General features: G+C 41.1%; 1 protein-coding gene across 1 annotated transcript in view; it reads left to right on the top strand.

Annotated features, from left to right (window-relative positions):
• Positions 1-10,179, top strand: part of LOC134675457 (lysine-specific demethylase 5-like) — a 79,061-nt gene that overhangs the window by 58,248 nt on the left and 10,634 nt on the right. The window contains exons 20-26 of the mRNA XM_063533726.1: positions 752-948; positions 1,767-1,937; positions 2,526-2,740; positions 3,747-3,868; positions 4,117-4,259; positions 5,280-5,429; positions 6,140-6,225. Coding sequence (XP_063389796.1) covers positions 752-948; positions 1,767-1,937; positions 2,526-2,740; positions 3,747-3,868; positions 4,117-4,259; positions 5,280-5,429; positions 6,140-6,225 — 1,084 coding nt within the window. The remainder of the gene's footprint in view (positions 1-751; positions 949-1,766; positions 1,938-2,525; positions 2,741-3,746; positions 3,869-4,116; positions 4,260-5,279; positions 5,430-6,139; positions 6,226-10,179) is intronic.

Below are 10,179 nucleotides of genomic sequence, written 5' to 3'. Positions count from 1 at the left end.
AATATTAATTTTAACTGGTTTATGCTAAAAATATGACGATTCTCTTTTGTGTTTCGTAAACTAGAATATATTTACTCATAGAATCACATAAAAAAGTACCAAATAATCCAAATTTTATTTTCAACATGTCAAGTGAGTCATGGTACAACTTTAAATGGAAATGCCCAAATACCAATATATTAAATAAAATTGTGCTTAATCAAAGATAAGGTGCCTACAATGCCTACAGTTCCAACTGATAAATCTAATAAAATAGTAAAATCCAATAGGACATCTTCTATCTGCTGAAGCAATGATTTTATTCATTACATTCTTGTTTAACGGCATATTCCACTTTTAATTTTATTTTGAGATCTTCAAATTCACCACACACCGCTTTTAAATTGTCCGTCCATACCATTTAATAACAATTTCAAACATTTTCAATAGATAATCCACGAGTGACAATTTGAATTGACGTACGTAACAGGGCGCGCTCAGCGGAAAAAAAAGTTTTGGTTCGATGTACATTGTACATTGCTGCTTTTCTTAGCGCAATACTACTCTTTGAGTGTTGCCCTACTTTAGTTTGCTTTACATTGCTACTAACAAGATTTGCTTGACGCACTATATTTACTCTGTTTGGTTTATTTATTTTATACATTGTTTGTGTAGGTAAAGAACTTAGCTATAACTCCTCTTAGTAACTCAGTTGTGTGAGTGAAGTGTTCGGATAGACGATGTTACTTACATGCTCCTTACTTCCCCTTAGCCGAAGTCGAGGAATGGGAGGAGCGCGCCCGCGCCGTGCTCATCGACCCGTCGAAGCCGCCCCCCGACCCGCCGCAGCACACGACTGTCGCCGAAGTCCAAGCGTTACTCGACGCGAGGGAGGACATTGAAGCCGCGTTACCTTCGTACCACGCGCTCAGTCACGCCAAACAGCATGCGCAAGACTGGCTTGTGAAGGTATCTTTCTATAAAATATGATTTTAGAATTTGTAGAGCCTCGTAACACCACAGAAGTAATAATAGTACTACCGTATAGAAAGGACACTTCCTACAAAACCGAAGTTTGACAGCGGTTCAGGGTCGAATCATGTTATCCCTTTCTAATATATGACACTATCCCTTTCGGCTATTTAGGGTTGTCAAAATTCAAGTTATTATCTTATCTGTGGTCGTGCACGCAAAAGGAAGTCAGTGCAGGAAGTGATGCCAACCCTAATAATTGCTCGGAGCAATGCTGAGCCGAACGGTGCCGAGTTCGACCGAAATCAGGAGTGTCTCCCCACTGGTAACACCCAAGTCAATTATCGCGCTTTTGAATTTGGAACTTTCTTTTATTTCTATAAGAGTTCATAACTCGAATTTAATTTGTACTTGTACAAGTACGCGGGGACTTACGAGGATAAGTACAAGATCCTGGTCACGGCACCAAATTGTAACGCCACGCCTATCGTGTGATCCGCGTCATCGTGAACCTTTTCAGAATGCACGAAAGCTGATATTGGACTATAGAGCCGAGCGCTATTGACGTCCTTGACGGTCAAAGTAACCCTTTTTTGTGTTGCCTCTCGTTTGCGAACTTAAAGCTTCGTTCAAAAATTTGACTATACCGGGATGAGGCGCATTTTGGTCACCATAAAATAGTCTCACCTTAATAGGTTGCTAATTTTTCTTGCTAATAACAACAAGGCGTTACAAGAGCGACTGTAGCCAGCTATTTAATGAAGTTGTATCCAACTAGTTGATATTATTATCTATCAATTGTCATTTCTTTGCAGGTGGAAGAGATGCAATCAAAAGACTTATACCCATACATGCACAGCGTAGAAGCTTTAGTGAAGCGCGGCCAGCAAATACCTCTAGCGTTATATGAGAAAGATCAACTTGCCGCAGCGTTAGCGTCCGCCAAGGAATGGAAACGTGGAGCTGGAGATATGTTCTTAAAGAAGGTAAGTTATAAGCTAAAGTTGGGTTACTTTTTTTCTTTTAGTAATATTTTTATTACTTTATTTTTCTGTTAGCATCTCAGTTAAGAATAGAATATTTCCAGGACAGGGCTTCGTTTTTTATTTTATCTTTATTATCACAGGCCTTTGCGTCTATTACAGATGATTTATGTATTGCTGTTCTATAGGACATTGAATTTAATTTCTTTCTACATCTGCGTTCAAGTGCCAAAAATAATTCACGTGCATTTTTAACCCCTATTTCATGTGTAACAGTCTAACAGTGTAACTATCTAACTATTGCAATCGTAATAAGTGTTGAAAGGATCCCGGACCTAAAGTAAGGAAAATGTTATAGATTTCAGGGTCCTGAACAAAAGTCTCTAGGGGTGATATCACTGTTTCCGAGTCCCTTTTAGAGATTTGACTGATTTTGTACCAGATAACAACGTATTAGTACTTCAACAAGATTCAACTGTTCGGGGTCCTTTAAAAAAAATACTGCAAGCAGGTATTTTACATCTCAATACAAATATGACATGTTTATCGTCGATATCTTCGGGTCAAGACTATAGGTATGTTTCCCCACAGAACTGGCCTTATTCACTGCTGGAGGCGCTGTCGCCGCGCACGGAGGCGACGCCGTGCCGCCGCCGCGCGCGCGCCGGCGCCGCGTCGCCGCAGCCCTCGTCGCTCGAGGCGGGGCTGTTCCTGCGCAACTTCAGCGAGGACTCCACGCCCACCGAGATCGTCGCCGCCTTCAAGCACGCCGAGCAGCGCGAGCTGGCCACCGTCAAGGAGCTCAGGTGACAATACTACTACGACTCTTCCATATTAAAACAGCATTCGGCGAGACACTGCCGCGACCGACCGCCGCCGCCGAACGTGGCAGCTGGGCAGCGCCGCCGTAAGCATTCGGATAGGCGCGATCGGGCGGCGCCTGCCGACTGCCACGTGAAGTGGTCACACAGGAGTCAGTGCTAGCAGTTGTGCGATTCGGTTGCATATTATTTAAAATAACGATGTTTGACAATTTAAATATACGAAAGCGAAAACTTGTGGAGCAACTGCTTCAGGACGAAGATGATGAAATAATGATGATTTTAATTTCATCATAGAGGAGTAGAATCGATTCATTGTATACGTCCAGAGCTGATGAAGGCAGTTATCAGATAAGCTCTACTAAATACTCGTCGTTTTCTTCGCAAGACGCCATTTTAGCGACCGACACGAGTTGGGCAGCGCTGCCATACCGCTACGGGAGCGGCTCGGCGCAGGCCACGCCCCCGGCCGCGCCGCCTGCGTCGGACGGTGTGTCATACAAATCCCTATAAATCAGTGCGGCGACTGCCGGGCAGCCGCTGCCGGGTCGCGGCAGCCTCTTGCCGACGCTTACCTTTAGTGTGACAGTTGCGTTTCGTTCGCTACGGAGCGATGAGCTCTGGTTTCCTAGGATAGCGGCCGTCTCCATGCAAAATACTACGACACCGCTATCTTAGGAAAACCGAGCTTTAGCGATTGACATGTTGTCAACGGGGTCTGATCAATTAGCTAGCGACTACCTTATCGATAGATTCACCACCTTTGGTTCGTCTCTAGGGGTCTGCTCGATAGCCCACTTGCAGTCTTCTCCCTGATCTCCCTAGGCGATAGGTACACCGACTGTCTCTTGTTTTCTTTTTACATCGTGATAAGCTCAGCTCAACCATGCCGTCTACTGTACTATGTAGGGACCGTGTGTTTTGGAGGGTCTGAACCGATTCAGCCTATTTTATACCGCCAGTTTATTTTACAGTAATTATTTATCCGCAGAAATAAGAACATGCGCAAGGAGGTCCGCGCGCCCCCGATGCCGGGGATCTCGTTCTGCGTGTGCCAGAAGCGGCAGTACGGCGTCATGACGCAGTGCGAGCTCTGCAAGGACTGGTTCCACGGTGAGATATCTTATTGTATACTTCGGCCCATCCGGATCTTTTGTGCAATTATTTCCTTTAGACTGACCTTTCGCATACTCAAGAGCTTTTTCGCCTCCATTTATTTTATTTTATTTATTTATTTATTTATATGAGCCTAGAGTGTCCCACTGCTGGGCAAAGGCCTCCCTCCTCCCTTTCCATGTATCCCGGTCTTGACTCGTCTCCCATCAAAGGCAAGTTTCTAATATGTATCCTTTTCTTTGCAGCCGCCTGCATCACCGCCGCGAAAGAAGAACGCGCTGAATCCGAAGAGCGGGACCTTCCGTTCCCGACGCCGGAACCCAAGTTCCTCTGTCCCGACTGCACCAGGACTCGCCGCCCGCGCCTCGACCGCATCCTCGCGTTACTGGTTTGTATCTGTCCTTTTCTCTTTTAGAGTCTGTGCGGAAAGAGAAGAGTTGTGGAATGTATTGAGCCCCTTACATTCCACGACTCTTCTCTTTCCGCACAGACTCTACCGCCTGTCACTATGTCCGTCACTTTCACACTTACATACTTGTTAGAACGTGACAGGCATGGTGACGTGCGATAAAAATCCGACCGTGCGACGGCCGCTGTACTGTTAACGTCAAACATATGTTTCCAATTGTGCACCTTACTCCTTTGTGATAAGGCGAAAAATGTTAATATATCTTTGACGTCGCGTGTACCATAGACGCAGCTATCGCTGGGGCGATGCTGTTGAAGCGGACTTGCGCGATACCCAAGCCGATAACTGGCGGGAGATTGCACAGGATCGAGACAGCTGGCGTGTATTCTTGTAATGTCATATGTTGGTGGTGTCGTAACTACCAAGGCTCGGAACTGGTTTATAATGGTTATTAATATCCCGCGCCTGCATAACCGCTGCGAAAAAGGAACGCGCCGAAGAGCGGGACCTTTCGTTCCCGACGCCCGAACCGAAGTTCCTCTGTCCCGACTGCTCGCGTACTCGCCGCCCGCGCCTCGACCGCATCCTCGCGTTACTGGTTTGTAACCTTTTCTGCCCTCCGGCCGGAAAGCGGCAAACTTTCGGCCCGCTGCGCTAAATGACTTTCCGGCTCCGTCGGACAGAAAAATAGTTTACCTACACACCTCGGTCAGTAAATGAGAATGAGAGGATGGATCTTTTACGCTAAACTACGTCCAGGACGCAGTTTAGCGCAAAGGATCCATCCTCTATGAAATGACGGGCGACAGAGAGGTGTGGAAGAGAAAGACATGCTGCGGCGACCCCAAGTGAATGGGACAAGGGCAAGAGAATAATGATGATCCTCTAAAATTTGTCATTTAAATGAATGACTTTTCCGTTTGACGGAAAGTTCAAATGTAACTAACAGATTTTTGTGGATTGGATCTTTTACCCTAAACTACGTCCATTAATCCACAGGTGTGGCTACAAAAGCTACAAGTGCGACTAGCAGAGGGAGAAGCACTGCAGTGCGTGACAGAGCGCGCGATGGCGTGGCAGGACGCGGCGCGCGCCGCGCTGGCGCACCCCGCGCTAGCACAACTGCCCGTCGAGCGCGACCGCACGGCTGTGAGTATTGCACGACACTAGTGGTATTTTGCTCAATTATTCGGACGCGCTCGGCTCACGACCGCTCCGAAAAATCACTAAAGCAGTCTGGGGAAAGAGAAAGACACAGTCGCTGATGAATTTCATGAGTAATTGAGAGAACATACTTATAGCGATTTTTTTATTTACATCTAAAAACTAAGCATTTGCATTTAAACCATAGAAGGTAGGATCCTATAGAAGTGGCATACGCGTGCCTCCGTGAGGGACAAAACATACGCCACTATGATTGGTCGAATTTATTTGTTGCCCACCATAATCCGTACTAAATTTACGGTGTAATAAGGACAAACAATAATAGCCCTTTCGCTGCTACTCCTACTGAAACATACATAAGACTATCCTGTTCGGTCACTTCCCCCCACCTTGCAAGCCAGATCCAGTTATATACTAGATTCATGATTTAAACAGTGCAGTGCTATTTGGTGAAATGGGGCTGTTCATGAAGACCAAAATGGACGACACAAGTCTAATAAAATAATAAGTCTAATAGTCTAGTAAAATGTCCTATAATATTTATATATTTATTTAAGTCTTGGGGTTAACTGTAATTATTATGAAACTCATAACGTGCATTTTCGTGCTTAAATAATTTTCATGGCATTTCAGACTGTCTTGTGGAGTCGGTTTTTTTCTGTTGAAGATTATTTTAACTATAATTTTGATTGCAGGCGAATCGGGAAAAATCGGACAAACTCAACGCAGAATTGAAGAAAGCGACCGGCCGGGCGCATGATCACTCATCACAGAACGCAAGGTAAATGGAACATCAGGTTTTATTTTGAATAATTTTACGGTTTACATTTACTTGTTACACACTTTTATTTAACGTCACTGGCAGTTCACTGCTTATATACCTACATCTCTTTGTATATATAATTCTTCAAATCTAGTAACTTAAATTTGAACACTTCCGGATGTCTGATTGAGCTGAAATTTTGCATATACTTTCATATTTCCGATGACAATGCAATAATACGCTAACGTGGAGCTGATCTGATGACGCAGTCGGAAGGTAGCCAAAGGAACTCTTCGATGGAAGCCAAGCGCTAGTGATGCAGGCATGCTTCGAAATGCTTTGTTATGCTGTTGAATTGTTATTTCCGTAGTTAACAATCATTGAAATAGATATCTAGGGACTGGCTTTACGGACAATAATAATGAGGCATGACAGGGGCCAGTACAGCGGTGTTATTATTATTATTAATTCATTTATTCATATAAACAATTACAATGATACATATATACAATAAATGCGCCAAACTGGAGTAACCAGTTTGTTGGCGCGCCGCCCTCAACTCTTACTTAATATTAAGGTAAATGTTTACAATCGTGACTTATATACTATTGTTAGTAGAAAAGAAAGCATGCATTTTTTAACTATTTATATTGTTATTGATATTTTAATATGTACATGATTGTGGAATGATTTTACATCGTGTGACATCGGTACAACGCGATTGGTTGATGGGTTCGTATCACGCGCGCTGTTGGCTGCAACTAGTTGCGTTAGACTGCATGATTGGCTGGAATTCGTTAGTCATACCGTTAAACTAGTATCATTTTAAGGGCGGGTTGCACCAAACCACCTGCTAACGTAAGCACGGTTCGCTAAATTTTAACGCTGACGTGGGGGTCTTAACGATTGCTAAATAAAATGCGTTGCACCAACCATAAAATAACTGAGCGCTAAAATAACTCTTCGATAATCGTGTTGCCGTATTATGAACGCAATCCTAGCAATTTTTTTTTGGGGGAATTATTTTTTAATATAGCAACCCAGTCATACTTGCCAAAGTTGTCAAAATTCTCAACAACGAGAAAACTTTCCTTTCAGCTTTTAAATCTAAATATTCAACAATTTCTGCAATTCCTGAATATATTTATGGTTATATATTAAAAATAATGTATCTTCATGGCACTCTAAAGTGAAATGTCTGACTACGATTGTTGAATGGCCTAGCTAAAGTCGGAATCAAACAAGGAGCGACATTGCCCGGTAAGTTATCTAAATCTTATTAGTTTAATACTTATAGCTTCCTACTTTCAGCCCTTTCAGAGCCCTAAGCACAAGCGTGCACAAGTGATTACTTGCGCTAACTACGCTATCTACAACTATGAAGCAGAGTTGACAAAATAATGCATAACTGTTAGTAGCAGGCATTCGAGTTACTTTTGTACTTTAATTTAAAACTGCTTGGTCTAAGCATTAGTTGCCAAGCGGAACTCAGGCTCCCATGAGCCGTGGCAAAATGCCGGGACAAACGCGAGGAATAAGTCATCATACTTATTATAATAATATCATATTACTTTCTTTTCAGGTTAGATTGATACCATATGATATGGTATACATGATAAAAGTTACACACAAGTGAATGAATTCAAGAAATCAACAAATTATACAATTAAATTAACTGGAAAAAACTTGTTACAAAAAATAAAGTATTAGAAATATTATCTGAATTTCAATTTTGACAAGAAAATATATTGCTAGTTACCTTATCTACTTTATTTTCCATTTCCCACTAATATCCTTTTTAGGTAAGCAGTTTAGTGACTAATGAAGGTAAAAGGTTATCCGGAGAGTAGATAAACAACTTATTGACATAATTTATTATTTCACAAATATATTTAAGTACCTACCTATCATAGTTATTATATTTTCAGTCATACAGGTAACTTGGTTATTAAATTTTTTTTATATTTTCTTTCTTCGGGTGTAGATAAATAATTTAAAAGCTGGTATGGAGAAAACATATAAAATAAAATTATTCAGACCGAAAGCCTTTTCTTGTGACAAATTCAGGGCTATTTAGGTACCTATGTTAGGTTTAAATGTTATGTATATAGGGACTTGAGGTAGGTTAAATCAGTAGGTACTGTACTGGAACATTATTTCCAATACATGGCTATGGTTAAATATATTATATTTCAAATAATTTCAATGTAGACTGGTTGAACACAAATAAAATTCAGGTGACAGAAGACAAGCCATATTATATTTTATTTGACCCAGGTATTGGCAGTTAGTTGTATGAAAAGTTTATAAATGTTGCTTTGTATTTTTAAAGTCACTGCAAATGTTGTATTGACTATAGTGGAAGAGCCCTACTTACAGAATACCTACATATTTGAATTTTGTCAATAGATATGCTTGTCAGATGCAGATAGGGCTATTGTTCCTTTCTGCATCTGACAAGCATATACAAGTTCCTTTAAAACAACTCAGTGGTTTTCATGTATGTTCCATATTTCCAGAATAATTACTTTAATAAGCTTGGCGGCCAGTATCACCTTGGCACGGTAATATATATTTTGGCTTTTTTTATTACCAAGGAAAGCAGCATTCCTCGGGCATTTCAAGCATACCAAGGTATCCAAAAATACTAAGAACACCTCGGCATGTTTAAGATACCTTGTTAAACCTGTACATGCCAGAGGGATGCCTTGGTATTCACAAGCAGAGCTCGATGTGTAAGGATGCCTACCTCGGTAATATGCTAAAGCAGCAGAGCAGAGCCTCCATGGCTATTTTGTATGTAATATTGACAAACGTCAATGTCTGATAAAGTCATAAATATTAACAAAGTGCGGCCCGCGACTACTTTAAGTTAACTACTATGTGGCTCTTGGCTGCTAAAAGGTTGCCGACCGCTGTGCTAAAGGATGCTTTGCCATGCTATGTTGATAATGGGTGTGGGATCCTATTAGAAGCAACACAAATTACACTTGTAGTTGTAATTGCAATTCAAATAAAGATAGCTCCAAAAATAAACATTATTTTAGTTTAATGCCTACTTGGAAAGTTGTTGTTTCTTAGGGTTATGAATAAGATTATGTTGTAAAAGCAAATAAAACTCAAGTAAGTAGGAGTTGAAGTATTATAATCACTTTTGCATTACACATTTTTGACACTTTATTATAACCTATTAGTTATGCCAACTAGTCTGGAATTGTCCCAATACATTTGCTTCACACTTGCCATACTTCACAAAATACTTGATTTTATATTTCGCATCTTGTTTTATGTACGTATAAACAACATAGTTCACTTCTGTAGCGGGTTACGATTTTCAGAGGCAGACTTGTAGATGGTTATAGGTGCCATCTCGCTGTTTTCGAATATCATAGTTCGTCCGTGGTGGATTTGTCCAAAGGATTTATCATTTTTATCTTGATGCCAATAATTAGAAGCCTTTAATTGGTTTTAATGACCATCCTAGCGACAAGTAAGTAGTGCCGACATTATATGCCGTCGAATTTCATCTGATGGGACGTAGTTGTTAACCTTTGATAACGTCAATCTGGTCTTAACTCCAACTTTGAGTCATTTTGCACGCAATTTAAACTTAAAACACGCACATTTCTTTTAAACTATAAATAAATTAATGTATTTATGAAAGACGGATCGTCTCCCAATTATAATGACTTTTAGAGCTAGTCATGTCAACTGTCACACGTTTTGCGTTTAGAAACTCCACATTTTATTGTTATTAATATTTTTTTAATAATTTAAATAACATATTTCCTAAAATTATTGAAAAATCAAATATAAATTCATGAAATACGGACAAATTCAATAAAGTGCCGCCATTTTTATCAAGCGGTAAAATCGTTAACCAGTGGTCTACGACCGGTTAAGGGCAGCGTAACTTTTTAACAGACGTTAGGCGTGGTGCAACCCAAATATGCAGTTAGCGTTCGTTAGCGC

Source organism: Cydia fagiglandana, chromosome 22 (genome assembly GCF_963556715.1).
Source record: "Cydia fagiglandana chromosome 22, ilCydFagi1.1, whole genome shotgun sequence".
NCBI classification, from domain to species: Eukaryota; Metazoa; Arthropoda; class Insecta; order Lepidoptera; family Tortricidae; genus Cydia; species Cydia fagiglandana.
This window is presented reverse-complemented; position numbering and strand designations above follow the sequence as displayed.